General features: G+C 47.1%; 4 protein-coding genes across 4 annotated transcripts in view; 3 read left to right on the top strand and 1 right to left on the bottom strand.

Annotated features, from left to right (window-relative positions):
- LOC143955908 (uncharacterized) overlaps positions 1-20,782 on the bottom strand; it is an 865,587-nt gene that overhangs the window by 320,859 nt on the left and 523,946 nt on the right. The window lies entirely within an intron of this gene.
- The window catches only part of LOC143955575 (uncharacterized), a 150,014-nt gene that overhangs the window by 1,515 nt on the left and 127,717 nt on the right, over positions 1-20,782 (top strand). The gene's annotated exons all lie outside the window — the stretch shown is intronic.
- Positions 5,091-20,782, top strand: part of LOC143955355 (uncharacterized) — a 42,496-nt gene continuing 26,804 nt past the window's right edge. Inside the window, exon 1 of the mRNA XM_077465420.1 lies at positions 5,091-7,519. Coding sequence (XP_077321546.1) covers positions 6,041-7,519 — 1,479 coding nt within the window. The 5' untranslated portion in view covers positions 5,091-6,040. The remainder of the gene's footprint in view (positions 7,520-20,782) is intronic.
- On the top strand, positions 10,732-19,583 carry LOC143955965 (uncharacterized). Its single transcript, XM_077466092.1, has 4 exons — positions 10,732-10,749; positions 18,575-18,796; positions 18,876-19,082; positions 19,210-19,583. The coding sequence occupies exons 2-4, from the start codon at positions 18,737-18,739 to the stop codon at positions 19,411-19,413; spliced, it is 471 nt and encodes a 156-aa protein (XP_077322218.1). The 5' UTR covers positions 10,732-10,749; positions 18,575-18,736; the 3' UTR covers positions 19,414-19,583.

Raw genomic sequence — 20,782 nt, 5'->3', positions numbered from 1 at the left:
GCTGTAATGTAATGTCTGGTCCCGACAATATGGATGAAAATTATTGAGAAAAACGGCATGGGTACCCCCCCAGCCCATTACCAGGCCCTTTGGGTCTTGTATGGATATTAAGGGGAACCCCGCACCCAAATTAAAAAAAAGAAAAGGCATGGGGGCCCCCTTTCACTATATACTCTAAACAGCAGTATACAGGTGGTCCAAACATGACAGGGACTGTAGGGAAGGGTTATCACTAGGGATGAGCTTCGAGTTTGAGTCGAACATCAAATTCGAGCGGCGCATCAAAGCCCATAATGCACTGCGTCATCGCAGTGGTTTGCTGGCTGATGATTGGCCAAGCATGCACTATGACCCGCATGCTTTGGCCAATCACAGCGCCGTAAGCAAACAGAGCAGAGTGCCTTTGGCCAATTATGGCTCAGGGGATTAAAGTGGAAGTAAACCCATCGATGTAAACAGTTCCAAAAAACGGCATGCCGGGAATACTAACTGCACATTGGCTGTGCTCCCAACCAAACTGTCAAACCACCCAATGGCTGGTGTCATAACTGATCACATGTGCAGCACCGTGGCAGCTGAAGATTAAACAGAGGCAAAGATGGCAGCTTCCATGGATGAAAACGATAGGGGAGTTTACTTCCACTTTGTGTGTATATATATATATATATACTGTATACAGTTTAACTAGATCTCACTGCAGACTGTTCCTGTTCTGTTCCTAATATACTACAGGCAGGCAGTTGATTCATTTAGCTGCAGTTGATTCAGTATACGATATCCAGTTTAGCTAGATCTCGCTGCAGACCGTCCCTGTTGTTCGTTTCCTAATATACTACATGTAGACAGTTCATTCAGTTAGCTGCAGTATATTCAGTACAGTATCCTGTGCAGCTAGATCTCACTGCAGACCGTTCCTGTTGTTCTGTTCCTAATATAATACAGGCAGGAATTTCATTCAGTTAGCTGCAGTATATTCAGTATACTGTATCCAGTTTAGCTAGATCTCGCTGCAGGCCATTCATGTTGTTCTGTTCCTAATATACTACAGGCAGGCAGTTGATTCAGTTAGCTGCAGTATATTCAGTACTGTATCCTGTGCCGCTAGATCTCACTGCAGACCGCTCCTGTTGTTCTGTTCCTAATATACTACAGGCAGGAAGTTATTTCAGTTAGCTGCAGTACATTCAGTATACTGTATCCAGTTTAGCTAGATCTCATTGCAGACCATTCCTGTTCTGTTCCTAATATACTACAGGCAGGCAGTTGATTCAGTTAGCTGCAGTATATTCCGTATACTGTATCCAGTTTAGCTACATCTCACTGCAGGCCATTCCTGTTGTTCTTTTCCTAATATACTACAGGTAGGCAGTTGATTCAGTTAGCTGCAGTATATTCAGTATACTGTATCCAGTTTAGCTAGATCTTGCTGTAGACCGTTTCTGTTGTTCTGTTCCTAATAAACTACAGGCAGGCAGTTGATTCAGTTAGCTGCAGTATATTCAGTATACTGTATCCAGTTTAGCTAGATCTCGCTGCAGACCATTCCTGTTGTTCTGTTCCTAATATACTACATGCAGGCAGTTCATTCAGTTAGCTGCAGTACATTCAGTACTATATCCTGTGCAGCTAGATCTCACTGCAGACAATTCCTGTTGTTCTTTTCCTAATTTACTACAGGCAGTTGATTCAGTTAGTTGCAGTATATTCAGTACTGTATCATTCCACCTGGTGGGCATGTGTCACGTACCTTTAAGCAGAGCCCGGAGTGCAGGGAGTGGCCACTCGTAGACCTCTCACTCGAGAGACCCTGGTAATGGTGACAGGGGCTCAGGAGCACAGAGGGGCACAAGTGCCCGACTGGATAGCAGGTGGTAGAGGCAGAAGACCGTTGAAGGAGGAGGTGTATTGTAGTCCAGTGTCAGAATGCAGGCAAAGGTGAGATAAGGTTCAGCAGACAGCAGAAGGGTTCCTGTAGTCCAGCAACGGCATACAAGTGATTGCAGGAAGTGACAAACAACGGAGGGGTATTGTAGTCCAACAACGGATGCAGGTGCAATGGATAAGCGGAAGTGGAGTCCAGTAGTCTGCAGCCAGAGGTAGAAGGCTACAAACGCAGAAGGAGTACAGCCAAATATTGCGGAGGACTGGGAGGTGTCCTGTAGTACAACAGTAAGCAACTTACAGTTGACGGATGGTGTAACAGTCCAGGTCAGGCACAGGCGGGCAGATCAGGTACAGAAACGGAATCCAGAAGAGTAGTCGGGTACAAAGCCAAAGTCGGGGAGGCAGGCAGCAAACAGCAGAGTCGGGAACAAGCCGGGTTCGATACGGATCAGGATACAGGTACAGGTTCAGGTTCAGATACGGATCACCAGGAAGCACAGGAACGCTGTTGATCAGGCAGCAAAGCACTGAAGCATGGCTCCAGTTTAAATAGCGCTATTGGCGCCAATTTGCGTCAAACGGCCGCGTGCGCACCCGCGCGCGCACGCGCGCACCGCTGATCGTGGTAACGCTCCTGAAACTGGGCAAAAGATCTTCTGCGACTTTCGCCGCTCGGACGTCCGTGAAGAGGATCTTCCTGACAGCATGTCACAAATGAGGCTGTTCTTGGGCAGGTTGCATTCCTTTTGAAGGTCAGCCAGCTGAGCACTGGCATTATATGACCGGTGGAAATGCCCACAGACTTTCCTGGCCTGCCTCAGGAGATCCTGTAAGCTCGGGTCAAGTGAGTCAAGTGATCTCTGGCGGAGAGGAGGTTGGTACCATTGTCGCAAACCACCATTCCTGGCTGAAAACGGCGTGGTATCAACCACCTCTGAGTCTGCCTCTGCAGAGCTGGCAGAATCTCTACCCCAGTGTGGCTCCGGTCCCCTAAGCAGACCAACTCAAGCACCATGACATCTTTTTGCCTGAGTGCTTGTGTAGCCCCTTGGACGCCTACGGAGCAATGCTGGTTCAGAGGAGAAATCTGCAGAGAAAGATGCCATAGAGGAAGAGGAGGGGGCGGAGAAGAGAGATGTGGCAGAATCACTGCTAGCATTTTGGAGGCATGGTGGCAGAACAAGCTCCAAAAATACTGCACCCTGTCCTGCATCCTTCCCAGCTGCCAGCAGAGTTACCCAATGCGCAGTGAAAGAAAGGTAACGTCCCTGTCCCTGCCTGCTGGACCATGAGGCAGCGGTAATATGCACCTTACCGCTGACCACCCTGTCCAACGAGGCCAAGACATTTGCCTTCCACATGCCGGTAGAGAGCCAAAATGGCCTTCCGTGAAAAGAAATGGCATTTGGGAATCTGCCACTGAGGTACCGCACATTCCACAAATTCATAAAATCGGGCAGAGTCTACCAGCTGAAAAGGCAGCAGTTGTAGTGCTAGCAATTTAACCAAGCTAGCATTCAGCCGCTGAGCGTGTGGATGGCTGGGACCGAATTTCTTTCGACGGTTTAGCAACTGCGGTAGGGAAATTTGCCTGCTACATTCGGATGTTGGTGTAGCGATAGCAGATTGCCCGCAAGTACTTGGCACACCTAATTTTACACCTTCATTCCTGTCAGTGCAGGTTTCTGAGAGGACTGAAGGTCTAGTGGGGTTGAAGATCCCAGCTGATGAGGAGCAAGGAGAGGTCCGCTTTGTTCTTCGATGTGGGTCTTTTAACTACTGTTGTCAACGGACTGCATGGGAGGTCATATGTCTGGTCAAGCATGTGGTGCCCAAATGGCTGCTGTTTTGGCCACGCGAGATACGCTTCAGACATATGTTCCAAACAGCAACAGTGCGATCTGCTGCACATGTGTCAAAAAAGGCTCACACCAAAGAACTTTTCGAAATATGTGGGGAGTCAGCAGCGCCTTGCACATGCGGAGCTCTGTGGTGTGATGTAGTCGGGTGGCTGCCCTTAAGCTGGCCCCTGGAGGGCATTCTGCCTCGTTGGAGATGTGCCTCCTCCTCCTCCTCTCTTCTATCAGGCACCCACGTAGAGTTAGTGACCTCATCATCCCCTCCCTCCTCGTCACTGGAGCAAACCTGCCAGTATGTTGCAGCAGGGGGAACATGACTGCCAGTTTCTTGTCCTTCTTGGGCACCCCCTCTCTCTGGGCTCACGTTACTGCCATCCTCAACCTGGGTACCATCATCAGAGCCTTCAAAATGCTGCGCATCCTCCTGCAGCATGTACCCGACACTTTGGTCGAACAGTTCGGGGGTCTCCTCCGTGCATGATGGTGGGCCTAGGGAAGGAGTGACTGATGACATTGAGCCAATGAAATAGGCCGCTTTGGCAGGCAAACTACTCTGAGCCTGGTTGACAGAGGATGAGGACAGCTTAGTTATCCACTCTACCAACTCTTCTGCATGTTGTGGATCAACACGGTCAACTGCCGAAAAAAAGGACAAGCGTGCCCCACGTCCACGTGCGGAGGATGCACCAGGTCCATGACCAGCGCTGTTGGCTGTAGACATAGAGCCTCCTTGCCCTATTTTAGTGGCCTGTGAGCGTCTGCCTCTCCTTGGTGGCCTTCCAGACATGCTGTAAAATTTTATTAGCAAAACACCGCCTGAAGTTTACTAGAAAAAGTACACCAGGAACGGCCTGCAGTCAGATATAGGCTTGGCTAGACTGGAATGCAGTGGATATATATATGTAGGAGACTGTATATATATTTAATGCACTGCAGATCACTGAATCACTTGCCTGCCTGCTTGAAAGTATATTTGAAAACATACATCAGGAACGGCCTGCAGTCAGATATAGGCTTGGCTAGACTGGAATGCAGGGGATATATATATGTAGGCGACTGCATATATATTTAATGCACTGCAGATCACTGAATCACCTGCCTGCCTGAAAGTGTATTTAAAAACGTACTCCAGGAATGGCCTGCAGTCAGATATAGGCTTGGCTAGACTAGAATGCAGTGGATATACTGTAGATGTAGGAGACTGTATATATATTTTATGCACTGTAGATCACTGAATCACCTGCCTGCCAGAAGTAGATTAGAAACAATTCATCAGGAACGGACTGCAGTCAGATCTAGCTAAACTGGATACAGTGGAGATATATATATATATAAGCCTGTACATATATACTAAATACACTGCAGCTAACTGAATCGCCTGCCTGCTCAATATAAATTAAATGACACTCTCTCTCGGTCAACGCCAGCAACACACTACACAGGGCCGATGTGCAAGCGGCCTTATATAGTGTGGGGCGTGGACTTAACCCCTGAGCCATAATTGGCCAAAGTCATCAGACAGCAATGCACTACGATGTCGCAGTGCATTATGGGGCGTGAGCGCACCACTCGAATTTTGCGCGAGCGCCCCATAATGTTCGTATTTCGACAAACGCACGAACACCCAATGTTCGACCCGAACATAAAACTTATCCATACTCAGGAGATGGGAGGCAGCGATGTGGGACCTCTGAAACTTGTCTCAAATAAACATTAAGCCGCCAAAGTCCTGGCCCCTGCACTATATTCTCTATGTTGTACATTACATACTCCTGACCCCTGCACTATATTCTCTATGTTGTACATTACATACTCCTGACCCCTGCACTATATTCTCTATGTTGTACATTACATACTCCTGACTTCTGCTCTCTCCCCTCCCCCCACTGCTATATATACACATAATATGTATTCTCTTTTGTTACACCCATTTCCTACCAGCTGGACATTTTATATCGGATGATGTGATTGGAGGACAGACTTTTACATGGTGATAATAATGTGATAACTTCCTCCAACTTTAGAACCTTAAACAGAAAGTGATAATGAGGGAGGAGTCAATAACCCAATGATGGGGGTCTTCAGGATCAGTCCAGTCTTCATCTTGGTTGTTCTCCCACCATCCTCACTCTCTGACCTCTGGTGGGGCTCAGCCCCGCTGTTATTCATGACTAAATCATGGACTAAATAAGGAAGTGCAGGACTTCTTGTGTTGGGAAGATGGCAATGAGTGATAGAGGGGGAGGGGACACTCCTTGAGGAGGGAATTGTAAGATCCTCAGAGACAAAGCTGCCTGATGTGGGCGGAGTCCTGGTTTAGGGGAACCAATCAGCTCATGTCTAGTAATAATCTTTGTATTTCTATTTTAGTAGATGGACGGGAGATGAGGAAAACCTCAGAGGATTGTCTCACTTTGTCTCCAGACTGTAAAGTAGAAGATGAGGACATCACACAGTATAGTCCAGGAGAAAACCCGACTACCTCAAATGTCCATCCGGCACCACACAGTGTAGATGGACCATCGTATTCCTCTTATCCCGAGGAACCTCAGACTGTGCGGGACGGTGCCGGACCATCGTATTCCTCTTATCCCGAGGAACCTCAGACTGTGCGGGACGGTGCCGGACCATCGTATTCCTCTTATCCCGAGGAACCTCAGACTGTGCGGGACGGTGCCGGACCATCGTATTCCTCTTATCCCGAGGAACCTCAGACTGTGAGGGATGGTCATCAGAGATCTCACACGGGGAAAAAGCCGTATTGCTGTACTCAGTGTGGGAAATGTTTTTCAAATAAGACCGATCTTTCCAGACATCAGAGACTACACACGGGGGAGAAGCCATATTCCTGTCCTGAGTGTGGGAAATGTTTTTCACAGAAGCCCTCTCTTTCCATACATCAAAGATTACACACTGGAGAGAAGCCGTATTCCTGTCTTGAGTGCGGGAAATGTTTTACAGCTAAGTCCAATCTTTCTGAACATCAAAGATCACACACAAAGGAGAAACCATATTCCTGTCTTGAGTGCGGGAAATGCTTTTCACATAAGCTCTCTCTTTCCACACATCAGAGATTACACACGGGGGAGAAGCCGTATTCCTGTCCCGAGTGCGGGAAATGTTTTACGGCTAAGTACAATCTTTCTGCACATCAAAGGTCTCACACGGGGGAAAAGCCATATTGCTGTACTGAGTGCGGGAAATTTTTTACAGAGAAGTCCGCTCTTTCCACACATCAGAGATCTCACACAGGAGAAAATCCGTATTCCTGTCCAGAGTGTGGGAAATGTTTTTCAAACAAGTCTTCTCTTTCCACACATCAGAGATCTCACACGGGGGAAAAGCCATATTCCTGTACTGAGTGCGGGAAATGTTTTTTGCATAAGTCCAGTTTTACCATACATCAGAAATTCCACACAGGGGAGAAGCCGTATTGCTGTTCTGAGTGCGGGAAATGTTTTTCACAGAAGCCCAATTTTTCTGCACATCTGAGAGTGCACACAGGGGAGAAGCCGTATTCCTGTCCTGAGTGCGGGAAATGTTTTACAGCTAAGTCCAATCTTTCCACACATCAGAGATTTCACATGGGGGAAAAGCCGTATTCCTGTCCTGAGTGCGGAAAATGTTTTTCAAAGAAGTCCACTCTTTCCAACCATCAGAGATCTCACACGGGGGAGAAGCCGTATTCCTGTCCTGAGTGCGAGAAATGTTTTTCACAGAAGGCCACTCTTTCCAACCATCAGAGATTGCACACGGGGGAGAAGCCGTATTCCTGTCCTGAGTGAGGGAAATGTTCCTCACTGAAGTCCTATCTTCCTGTACATCAGGGGGTCCCACACAACCCTCGAGGTGTATTAGTGAGTGCGGGAAATGTCTTGTATATGAATGTTGCTGGACATGTGGGGAAGAAGCTTTTTTTTTTTTTTAATTTATGGACTTTTTCATTTATTTAGCAAACAAATAAAATCTCAGTGCCTATTAAATACCACCAAAAGAAAGCTCCATCTGTCTAAAAAAAAAAAAAATGGTAAAAATGTCATATGAGTAAAGTGTTACATGGCCGCGAAATTGTCATTCAAAACGCGAAAGAGCTGAAAATTGACCTGGGCAGGAAAGGGGGTAAAATTGCCCGGTAGCTAAGAGGTTATATAGACCCTTACATGTCAGGAGACGTTTATATAAAGATGGGAAGTTTGTAGCAGCTGAATGAATAGACCTCCTAGCAATGTTATTCCCAGGCCGCAGCTAGGGGGAGCTCTAATGTTTAGAGTGTGACCACAGGAGAGAGATCCCATCTTGCCCTCAGCAATGACATGGATTGGGGACTGTATCCAACAACGTTTCTATAATCTTCTTCAGGGATATGAACCACCACTCCGAAATCAGAGAATTCTACCATAATATAATACTCTCTATATGTATACATGTGCATTGCATCATATCAAACACACACACATATATATATATATATATATATATATATATATGTATATCATATACATATGATCCTCAGACCCCCCTCTCCCCCTCAGATCTCCTCTCTCATTTTTGGACCCCACCAGACTTTCTCCTCCTCAGATCCTCCTGTACTCTTCCCACCCCTTTCCTCCTCAGATCACCCCCCAGACCTCCTCCTCAGACCCCTAGACTTCCTCTTTCTTCCTCAATCTCCTCTTCAGACCCCCACCAGACTTCCTATCTCCTCCTCAGACCCCCCCCTGTCCTCTTCCCACGCCCCTTCCACTTCAGATCACCCCCAGACCTTCCCCTCCTCCTCATACCCCCCTCCAAGACCTCCTCTTTCCTCAATCCCCCTCTTCAGACCCCCACCAGACTTCCTCGCTCCTCCTCCCACCCCCCCCCCCCCACTCCTCAGAACCCCACAGGAAGGAAGAGATGCAGCAAAGATTAAATGGAATGGGGGTCACACTGCAACTGCGTCCAATGCAAACTCTTCAGTTTGCTGCAATGTACCACAACTGTTGTCAGATAGATACCTCATGGTCCCCAGCTGTGAGGGTCTAAGACTGTTCAGATAGATACCTCATGGTCCTCAGCTGTGAGGGTCTAAGACTGTTCAGATAGATACCTCACGGTCCTCAGCTGTGAGGGTCTAAGACTGTTCAGATAGATACCTCACGGTCCTCAGCTGTGAGGGTCTAAGACTGTTCAGATAGATACCTCATGGTCCTCAGCTATGAGGGTCTAAGACTGTTGAGATAGATACCTCACGGTCCCTGGCTGTGAGGGTCTAAGACTGTTCTGATAGATACCTCACGGTCCTCAGCTGTGAGGGTCTAAGACTGTTCAGATAGATACCTCACGGTCCCCGGCTGTGAGGGTCTAAGACTGTTCAGATAGATACCTCATGGTCCCCGACTGTGAGCGTCTAAGACTGTTGAGATAGATACCTCATGGTCCCTGGCTGTGATGGTCTAAGACTGTTCAGATAGATACCTCATGGTCCCCGGCTGTGAGGGTCTAAGACTGTTCAGATAGATACCTCATGGTCCTCAGCTGTGAGGGTCTAAGAATGTTCAGATATATACCTCACGGTCCCCAGCTGTGAGGGTCTAAGACTGTTCAGATAGATACCTCACGGTCCTCAGCTGTGAGGGTCTAAGACTGTTGAGATAGATACCTCACGGTCCCCGGCTGTGAGGGTCTAAGACTGTTCAGATAGATACCTCACGGTCCTCAGCTGTGTGGGTCTAAGACTGTTCAGATAGATACCTCATGATCCCCGGCTGTGAGGGTCTAAGACTGTTCAGATAGATACCTCACGGTCCTCAGCTGTGATGGTCTAAGTCTGTTCAGATAGATACCTCACGGTCCTCAGCTGTGAGGGTTGATAGCAGTCTTAGAGTATCCCAAACCCTGAGTTCTACAAGCAATTCATTACAAATAGACAATCCCCGAGACTGTTTATTGGAGTCGGAGTGAATGGACTGGTGCTTGGGTGACTGGTGACCTCTGTACTGTATGAGAAAAAGAGGGGATTTTTGGGACTTCGAATGAGGCCACCTCCACAATGTCAACAACTAGGCTTGTGCAATTCATTTCGTAACGAATCGAAATTCGGCCAAATTTTGCATCTTTTGGATGCATCCGAATGTCCGAATAAAAAAAATAACGAATTGCAACGAATACGAAAGAAATTACAGTGGCTATAACGAATGAATTCGACATGATTCGGTAATTCTTTAAAGATCTAATGAAACAAAAGTTCAGCTCAAAGTAAATCTTATAGTCCAATCAGCTGATTCATTTTGTGCCGGAGGTTGGATTACTGGCATTCCTGAGAACTGAGTGAGAAGGGTGTTGTATTGTATTTGAGCCGAGGAGAAGAAACGTTTTCATTGTGTGTGTTAAAAGATTCAATAAACAAACAACTTTCCAAACTACGAATCATTATCACAAATGTCTATACATACATAAATAACAAATCTCAACGAATACGAACAAAATTATAGTGCGTATAATGAATGAATTCGACATGATTCGAGATTCAGTATAACGAATATCGACACTCTACGAATAATAACGAATTATCCGAAAACGTATTAATGTAACATAACGAATATAACAGAACGAAATGATGTATTTTACGAATGACAACGAACCGAAACTAAACAAAATTTTCCGTTGTGCACAAGTCTATCAACAACCTCATTTAAAGTCCCAACTTTCCCGCTTCATTTATCTGTACTGTATGAGAAACAACCAGATATCATCAGTGGCTCCTGCGGGGGGAGCACTACACATCTATAAGGATATACAGTATATACACACACGGCACAAGGCCGTGTTCCCACTACGAGACGTTTCCCGGGGGCTGCAGTTCCTCTGAGCTCCACAAGGTGGTGATCTCACTTCTACCCAGACAGGAAGTCTCTATGGAATACAGGAAGTCTCTATGGTAGACAGGAAGTGATGTCAGGAACAGGCAGGAAGCTCCTTGTGATACGAGGAAGAGGAAACATAACTTTTATCGGCAGCAGAGAAGGTAATAAGATCTTATATTCTATTTTTTTTATCCCCCCCGTCATGTCCGTCCTCTTCCTCCATAGTCACTGTGATGTCTTTTATCTCCAGCAGATGATGATACACACATATATTATTATTATTATACAGGATTTATATAGAGCCAACAGTTTGCACAACATGAGGGCAGACAGTACAGTTACAATACAATATAATACAGGAGGAATCAGAGGGCCTCGATCCTTGGAGCTTACAATCTTAAAGGGAGGGTCAAGTGATACAAAAGGCAATAACTATGGGGGATGGGCTGATGGAGAAAATAAAAGTCCAGTTAGGTGGGGGAGGGATAGGCTTCTCTGAAGAAAAAAAGTTTTCAGGGATCGGCTAAAATTGGACAGAGTAGGAGATCATCGGACGGATTGGAGTAGGGACCTCCATAGGATGGGAGAAGCTCTGGAAAAGTCCTGGAGATGAGCATTGGAGGAGGTGACATGGGAGCTAGAGAGCAGAAGGTCTTGGGAGAAACGCAAAGAGAACGATTTGGTTGGTATTGTGAGACAAGGTTAGTGATGAGTAATGGATGACTTTGGTGATGTTGTTGCTATAAAGAAATTTTGTTTGTTGGGTGAGTGGAAGCCAGTGGAGGGAATGGTAGAGAAGGGTGGAGGACACTGAATGGAGACCAGTGGAGGGATTGGCAGAGAGGGATGGAGGACACTGAATGGAGGCCAGTGGAGGGATTGGTAGAGAGGGGTGGAGGACACTGAATGGAGGCCAGTGGAGGGATTGGTAGAGAGGGGTGGAGGACACTGAATGGAGGCCAGTGGAGGGATTGGCAGAGAGGGGTGGAGGACACTGAATGGAAGCCAGTGGAGTGATTGGTAGAGAGGGGTGGAGGACACTGAATGGAGGTCAGTAGAGGGATTGGTAGAGAGGGGTGGAGGACACTGAATGGAGACCAGTGGAGGGATTGGTAGAGAGGGGTGGAGGACACTGAATGGAGACCAGTGGAGGGATTGGTAGAGAGGGGTGGAGGACACTGAATGAAGGGCAGTGGAGGGATTGGCAGAGAGGGGTGGAGGACACTGAATGGAGGCCAGTGGAGGGATTGGTAGAGAGGGGCGGAGGACACTGAATGGAGGCCAGTGGAGGGATTGGTAGAGAGGGGTGGAGGACACTGAATGGAGACCAGTGGAGGGATTGGCAGAGAGGGGTGGAGGACACTGAATGGAGGCCAGTAGAGGGATTGGCAGAGAGGGGTGGAGGACACTGAATGGAAGCCAGTGGAGGGATTGGTAGAGAGGGGTGGAGGACATTGAATGGAAGCCAGCGGAGGGATTGGCAGAGAGGATGGAGGACATATTCTGGAGATGTTAAAGGTAGAGGCGACCAGCTCTGGACAGGGATTTGATGTGGGGCAGAAAGGAAAATTCAATCCAGGATTACCCCTAGCACGGGGGGTGGGTTGTTAGTTGAGTCATTGATCTTGACAGAGAAATCAGGGGAAGAGGCACATGGTGGAGGAAATATTATGAGCTCGGTTTTGGATACATTGAATTGGAGGAAGTGGTGGGACATCCCGAATGATAATAAATTAGTGATACGTGAGGAGACTGATGGAGGGAGTTGAGGGCTAGAGATATAGATTTTGGTTTCACCAGCGTGGAGATGGTATTGGAAGCCATGGAGGCTATAAGCTGACCCAGGGAGGAGGTGTAGATCGAGAATAGGAGAGGTCCAAGAACAGAACCTTGGGGGACCTCGATGTAAAAAGGTAGAGAGTTGTGGTGGCTGTAGGTAGAATAAGAACCAATGAAGAGTACAGTCACAGAGACCAAAGGGGTGGAGTTTTTTTTTTTGGAAGGAGGGGGTGGTCTGCGGTGTCAAAGGCAACAGAGAGGTCCAGGAGTAGAAATACAGAATAGTGTCCATTGAATTTAGCTGCTAGTAAGTCGTTTGTGAGTTTAAGGAGGGCAGTTTCTGGAGTGTTGAGAGTGAAATGCAGACTGAAGGGGATTAAGAAGGTTATTCTCAGTGAGATGGTCGCTCAGGTTTGGAGGAAAAGGCGAGCAAGGAGATGTGGCGTAAGTTGGGGTCCAATAAGTGTTTTTTTAAGTATGGGGGTGACTAGTGCATGTTTTAGAAATTTTGGGAAATGGGGCAGAACGCCTGGCACCCTGACTGGGTGCCTCTGCCAGACGGTACCTCCTGTCTTCCAAACCCTTCCAGCAGACCAGTAGCTAATGCCATCTCTTTATCCCAAGAATCATACACAGACAAGATGTTCAGGTTAAACCAAAGGAATAACTGTTTATTGAAACCCAGACACATTCTTTATACCCCCAGGAGGACACTCCCCTCTTGGGGATATTAGCATAGATAAGACGTATAACCAGTAAAAACAGGACAATGCCACCTTTAAACATGAATCTAATTAACAGCTGGGCACCTAGACAAGTATTGTTAGAATGGCTAGTAGTCACAGGAATTACCCACCCTGCCTCCCTTGTCTATGTGCTGGAAAACATCTCCACAATAAGTTTTGATTGGCCAAGCCGTGCCCACCAGGATGCCCAGAAATAGTTCCACAGCCCTGGATACATGAAGCACATTACATCACTCATTTTGTTTCTACATCAGCTTTGATTTAGGTCACCAAGTTGCACGATATGTCTGACCCAATGTTCCCGCAGATGCACCACTGTTTTGGGGACTTCCTGGCCGCATAGTCCCTGTAGATACTCCCAGCCAAGGGTTTCAGGACCCGGCTCTCCTCCATCCTCTGACAGGGAGAAGTAGACAAATTCTACGGTATCCTCTATGGGCCATTATCAGTGGGTATAAAGCTAGCCCATAGTCCCCTCCAAAAGCCCCTGTCCTATCTGGGTCCGTCACAGGGAAGATGCTAAAACAGAGGGAGACATTAAAGATGTGAGTTAGAGAGTGTAGGGTAGGGCCATGAGGAAACGTAATGAGTGTTCATGTGGAGATGGAGTGTTAAGTGGGGAAGGTATCTGAACCGCGGAGATGTCATCACGAATTGGATCAATTTTGTTTTTGAAGCGATTAGTGATCTCCTGGGCAATGAGTAAATTAGATGGTGGAGGACAAAGTTGAAATTAGAGAAGAGTTGACGGGGACTGGATGAGAAGTTGTTAATGAGAGTGATAAAATAAATGTGCTTGGCAATGAGGAGGCAGGAATTTTATTTTAGGAGGGCAGATTTATATTGGTTGAAGTCCTTCTAAGTCGATCTAGAGCGCAGCTATGTTTTTTGAGACATCTGGTATCATCTGTTTTCCAAGGTTGTAGGGGTTGGGACCCGATTCTGTGCTTAGTGAGGGGGGGGGGCGAGCTCATCAAGGGCAGAGGACGGGGCTCTATTGTAGACAGAAGTGGTTAGGTTGGGGCAGGACAATGGTGAGATTTTGTCATAGTAGCATTCGAAGAGAAGGGTTGAGGTGTTAGGTGGTGAGGTGTTAGCCCCTGTACACACGGTCGGAGATTTCCACAACCAAATCCGTCGGATTTTGCCTGTCGGATTTTGTCCGAAACTGTTGCATACACACGGTCGGACAAAGTTGGCGAAAAAATCCGATCTTTCAGAACGTGATGACGTAATTTCGTTACGATGGGACTACATTCAGGCTAGTAGCCAATAGCTTTGATGTAGGAATTTGATCTGAGCATGCATGGCACTTGGTCCGATCAAAATTCTCTACACATGATCGGAGTATGTCCGATCGGCCCAGTTGGTGGGGAAATATTTCCAACATGTTGGAAAATTGGGTCCGACGGAATCAGTCCGATGCATACCACACACAGTCGGATTATCCGACGACACGGTCCGATAGGACGCATTCTGACGGATTCTCCGACCGCGTGTACAAGGGCTAAGAATTCTATGGGTATATGTTAGTTGGTTGGAGAGAGAGGAGGTGGAAGACTGGGAGAAAGAGAAACTATTAAGGTGGTGATCAGAGAGAGAAAAAGGATTGTTGGAGAGGTTGCACGGAGTGCATAGGTAGGAGAATACAAGGTCAAGGGTGTTGCCATCAGAGTGAGTAGAAGCGTGTATCCATTGTGTATCCATTGTGTATCCACTGTGTATCCATTGTGTATCCATTGCTGCGGGTCAAAGGAGGAGGTTAGACTTAAGCCCCGTACACACGAGCGGACTTTTCAACATCCAAAGTCTGACGGAATGATTCCGGCAGACTATTCGATCGTGTGTGGGCTGCAACGGACTTTTGATTCACAAAAGTCTGACAGACTTTAGAAATGGAACATGCTTCAAATTTTTCCGCCAGAACTCTGCCGGACCCAGTTCCTACCGATAAATTCGCTCGTGTGTATGCTATTCCGACGGACTAAAACCGATGCTAGGGCAGCTATTGGCTACTGGCTATGAACTTCCTTATTCGAGTCCAGTCGTACGTCATCACGTTAGAATCCGTCGGAGTTTGGTGTGATTGTGTGTGGCCAAGTCCGCTCATTCGGAAAGTCCGTCAGAATTCTGCCAGAACTCCGTCAGAACTCCTTCAAAAGTCTGTCGGACTTAATCCCTCGAAAAGTCCGCTCGTGTGTACGCGGCATAAGAAGTTTAGAAGTAGCAGGAGTGTTAGTATTATCAGATTATAGAACAGAAAGTAGACCAATACAATGTGCCTCAAATGAGGAGAGTGACAGAGAGGGAGGTGGGTGAAGTACCTGAAAGATTCTATGCGGGGCTAGAAGGATTCCCACTCCACCTCCCTTCTGTCCACTGGGTCTGGGGGAGTGAGTCCAGAGAAGGCCATCATGGGAGAGGGAAGCAGGAGAAGCAGTGTCGGATTCATGAAGTCAGGTTTCAGTAACAGCAAGTAGTTAGTGATAAAGAGGTCATGGACAGAAGTGAGTTTGTTACAGACAGAGCAGGCGTTCCAAAGGGCGCAAGAGAAGAGGAGGCTGGTTTTGGGAAGAAGAGGAATAGAAACTAAATTGTGTGGATTGCAGCTGCTGCAAGAGGGCATGGGGGGATGGGAGATTTGGGTACAGGCAAACATTGGAGGCTCAGGGTTTGAGGTTTAATCTCCAGAGGTTAGGAGCAGACATGTGCAAAAGGAAAAAATTCGTTTAGTTTCGTTTCGTTTTAATTCGTTAATTCATTAATTTCGTTTAGTTATATTCGTTAACTTCCTTAAATTCGTTTTCGGATTTTGTTTAGTTTTCTACCGAATTCGAAAAATCGGCCACATTTGAAAATATTTCAACCAAATTCGAAAATATTTCTACCGGATTCGAAATGATATCAACATGATTCGAAATTATTTCTACCACATTCGAAAATATTTTGTGACCCGATTATAGGGCCATGTATCTCGGGGTCACTTGGTGCTAGAAACTTCAAATTTGGATATGTTGTAGTGCTAGTACTATTGTGTTTGTATGCCAAATTTGGGGTTTCTAGCTATAAGTGACCCCGAGATATGTGGCCCCAAAGTCGGGTCGCAAAATGTCATTCTCTGCTGCAGAAGAGTGCTTGACATATTGCCTATATCTATTGGACTATAAGATTTACTTTGAGCTGACCTTTTGTTTCATTAGATCTTTAACCACTTGCTTACTGGGCACTTAAACCCCCCTCCTGCCCAGACCAATTTTCAGCTTTCAGCGCTGATGCACTTTGAATGACAATTGCGCGGTCATACAACACTGTACCCAAATGAAATTTTTATCATTTTTTTCCCACAAATAGAGCTTTCTTTTGGTGGTATTTAGTTACAGCTCGGAGTTTTAATTTTTGCTAAACAAACAAAAAAAGATGCAAAAAAAAAAAAAAAAATCATGTTTAATAGTTTGTTATAAAAATTTGCAAACAGGTAATTTTTCTCCTTCATTGAAGTGCGCTGATGAGGCGGCACTGATAGGCTGCACTGGTGGGCACTGATAGGCTGCACTGGTGGGCACTGATAGGCTGCACTGGTGGGCACTGATAGGCTGCATTGGTGGGCACTGATAGGCTGCACTGGTGGGCACTGATAGGCATAGTTAAGGCGGCACTGATAGGCACAGATAAGGCGGCACCGATGGGCACAGATAAGGCGGCACTGATGGGCAAAGATGGGCACAGATAACATGGCACGGATGGGTGGCACTAGGGGGCACTGATAGGTACCACTGATATATGGGACTGATGGGCACTGATAGGTGGCACTGATGGGCACTGGTAGATTACACTGATGGGCACGGATATGTGGCACTGGGGTGCTGCACCTTTGTTGAGGCAGATTGTGGGCACTGCTGGGTGGCACTGTGGGCACTGCTGGGTGGCACTATGGACACTGCTGGGTGGCACTATGGACACTGCTGGATGGCACTGACGGGGGCACTTATTTTTTAATGAGGTGGCACTGGCAGGGGGCAGGTGGGCACTGGCAGGGCTGGCCGTGATCGGGACTGATGTCCCGATCACGGGCGCCGGTGATCGGCTCTTTTTCTTTCTCCTCGCGCTATCAGCGCGAGGAGGAATAATAGCCGATTACCGGGCTCCGTTGTATCACATGATCAGCTGTCATTGGCTGACAGCTGATCACGTGATAAGGGGTCGGGATCGACCCCTTGCTCGGATCGGTGATCAGGCGAGTCTCATAGACTCGCCGATCACAGAGCGCGCCGCGCAGGCCGCTCGTGCACGGGACGCCGTCAATAGACGTAGTCCCAGCAAAGGAGGTCCGCGCTGTAGTCGTCATTCGGCTATAGCACGGGTCTCAAGTGGTTAAAGAATTACCGAATTCATTCGAATTCATTCGTTATATCTATTTCATATTCGTTGTTATTCGTTATTTTTTTATACTTATACACAATGCTGTAGTGCCTGCCCACCACTCCAGGGCCGGCTGCAAACTCAGCACAGCAACCAGGTACTTGCAGTTGGCAGAAAGGCAAAGTTGTTCAACGGCTGTCCAGGTACAAGGCAGGCAGTTCAGAATATTCAGGGTAAAATCCGTAGTCAAAAGGCAGGCAGAGTTCAAAGAGTAATCAATATCCGAAACCGAGGTCATCATTGAGGGAATCCAAACAGCAGAGAAGGGCAGCCAAACAGAGAGCGTGGAGCACATGTTACAAATGCAATATCACAAGCATGAGACTGCGGGCTTGGCTGGCTTAAATCAGGTTTGGCCTCCACCCAGAGACTGACCACATCAATCAGACAGACAAAAAGAATGCATGACAGCCAAAACCAAGATGCAGGAGCGCCACACACTCCTGACAAACGTATTATACTACTTTTATTAGTGGCGGGGGGGATGGGGGGTTTATTTAGGGAGGATTAGAATATGTATGTCTTTATTTTATAAGAGTCAAATTAGAAAAAAAGAGGGAAAAATGTAATTTATAGTAAATATCTGGAATTTTTTTCCCATAATGATCCCCAGTCTCAGATATTCATCCCAAAAAGTCTCCGGAGTACACGGAGATCACAGGAATATGAAGCCCACAGAAAAAGTTAAGCTTTCAGTTTAGGAGAGGAGGGACACACTCGGGAGAAATTATTCTGTGTACAGAAACCTCACAGAGCACCCCCCACCCTCCCCGCAATGTTCCTCCAATCAGAGTCAGAGAATGCTATGACATCACACTGACCTCACAGCTCCTCCTCCTAATATCTCTCTATCTGACTCTTTCTGATGCTCTTAGGATGTGGGCCGACCCCTGACCTCCTCACTTTCAAACTAGGGCCGTTGGACCTCCATTGTATGTAATATCAGAAACCTCAACATGAAGTGGGGTTTAAATAAAGAGACCTGACCAGTGAGGTGAGGAGGATTCTGGGAATGTCATTTGATTTTACTATTTGTGTTCAGATCTAGAGTTTTCCTCCTGTGAAGTCTGGAGATCACATGACCATCACATTGCCTCCACCTCCCTCCCTGATAGAATAGAGAAATACAAAGAAGATTCTAGAAGTCACCAGAGAGATCATCGAGCTGCTGACAGGAGAGGAGAGCGGAGCCGGGAAGGACGTCATGATGGCCAATCAGCCGCCCCTCACATCACCGGGTCACACCATCCCCCACCATCATCAGGTAGATGAGGGACAATTTATTAGTAGTTCTGATTTATACACAGCATGTTTGTTACAATACATTTTTATTATATATTCAGAGTGGACACCTCGGGGATGATAATATTGATGTTAAAGAAGAGTATAAAGAGGAGGATGAGGAGTATGGAGTGATGGAGGAGTTTTCAGAAGGACACAAGGATATGATGGAGCCACCAAATACCAGGAACCCACCAGAGAGATGTCCCCGTCCTCTGTATTCCCGGGATTCCACACAGGAAGGTCACACCATCCCCCACTGTTACAAGGTTGGTGGGATGGAGCATCTAGAACATGGACTTCTGGAGAGGATGTGTTTTTTTTTTTTATATGATGTCACAATAATAAATCTTCTATCTTACAGATGATATTTTCTCTCTCATTTTCTTGGTTTAGAGTGGAGATCCAATGGATATAGAATTTGAGGTGAAATCAGAAGAAGAAGAGAGGTATGTGAGGGATGATCAGCAGTCTATGGAGGAGGATGGAATAACGGGGACATTTATAGAGGAGGACACTCCTACAGAGATCAGCACAGGTGGGTCATTAACACTAAATCCATTCCTCCACCCATACTGCTCACTGATTGGTCCAGAGTAGGGCGGGGGCTGGGTGATATCAGCCTGTAATCCCCTGGTCACTTTCCTGAGCTGTGTTCCCCGTCCTGTATTCCTGGATTTCTCTCCGATAATCTTCCTTCTCTGTGCTGCCGACACAATTTATGGATCTAGACTGGATTTATGGAGATTCTGGGGATCAGCCGGCAGCAAAAGTTTGATTTTCACCATAGATGTTGCTTGACCCAGACACCTGGGGTATGTACCTTGAGTCTTCTGCCCCATGCCCGGGTCCAGCAAGATCTCAGACAGAACAATCCCCCCAGGGTTACTTGCTCTGTTATTTGCTGGCTGTGCCGGGTGGAGGGATATGTCTGTATAGTCTCAGACCCAAGTCACTGAGTGCAGTCTCAGGAGATGGGAGGAGCGGTGTGGGACCTCTGCAACTTGTCTCATGTAAACATTTCATCTTCCACTGATTACCAATATTATGAGTCCTGACACTATATAATTTATATTGTACATTACATACTCCTGACCCCTGCACTATATTCTCTATGTTGTACATTACATACTCCTGACCCCTGCACTATATTCTCTATGTTGTACATTACATACTCCTGACTTCTGCTCTCTCCCCTCCCCCCACTGCTATATATACACATAATATGTATTCTCTTTTGTTACACCCATTTTCTACCAGCTGGACATTTTATATCGGATGATGTGATTGGAGGACAGACTTTTACATGGTGATAATAATGTCCTCCAACTTTGGAGCCCTAAACAGAAAGTGATAATGGCTGATAGCTGTGCACACATAGTCCCACAACATGGCCACGGACATAACACATGTATGAAGTGAATCTGGGAACGACAACGACAAGCATTCTTTTTTTATCTGTGAAATTTTGACAATTCAGGAGCGCATGAAGGCCATGGAGGAGAGGCAAGGTCAGGGCAGGCTATGAAGGGGGTGCAGGAGAGGATCAGTGCCACAGTCAGGTCAGCGCAGTCCTGTGCCAGTGTGCCAACCTGTGCTTAAGCCCCTCCCTCTGCCCGGCCCTTACCCCCACCTATGCAGGGCTCCACTGCAGTGGTCCGGAGGTGCCAGTCCAGTGCTGATCCTCAGCCATGGTGCTGGCACTGCCTGCTGATTGGCTTCTCCGCTGCTATATCCCTCACTGTCTGAAACCAGCACCGCGATAGAGAGCACTGACACCAGCACCGTGATAGAGAGCACTGACACCAGCACCGTGATAGAGAGCACTGACACCAGCACCGTGATAGAGAGCACTGACACCAGCACCGCGATAGAGAGCACTGACACCAGCACCAAGATAGAGAGCACTGACACCAGCACCGAGATAGAGAGCAGTGACACCAGCACCGAGATAGAGAGCACTGACACC

Source organism: Lithobates pipiens, unplaced genomic scaffold, assembly GCF_037356315.1.
Source record: "Lithobates pipiens isolate NorthernLeopardFrog02 unplaced genomic scaffold, aLitPip1_a1.2 Scaffold_35, whole genome shotgun sequence".
Taxonomy (NCBI): Eukaryota; Metazoa; Chordata; class Amphibia; order Anura; family Ranidae; genus Lithobates; species Lithobates pipiens.
This window is presented reverse-complemented; position numbering and strand designations above follow the sequence as displayed.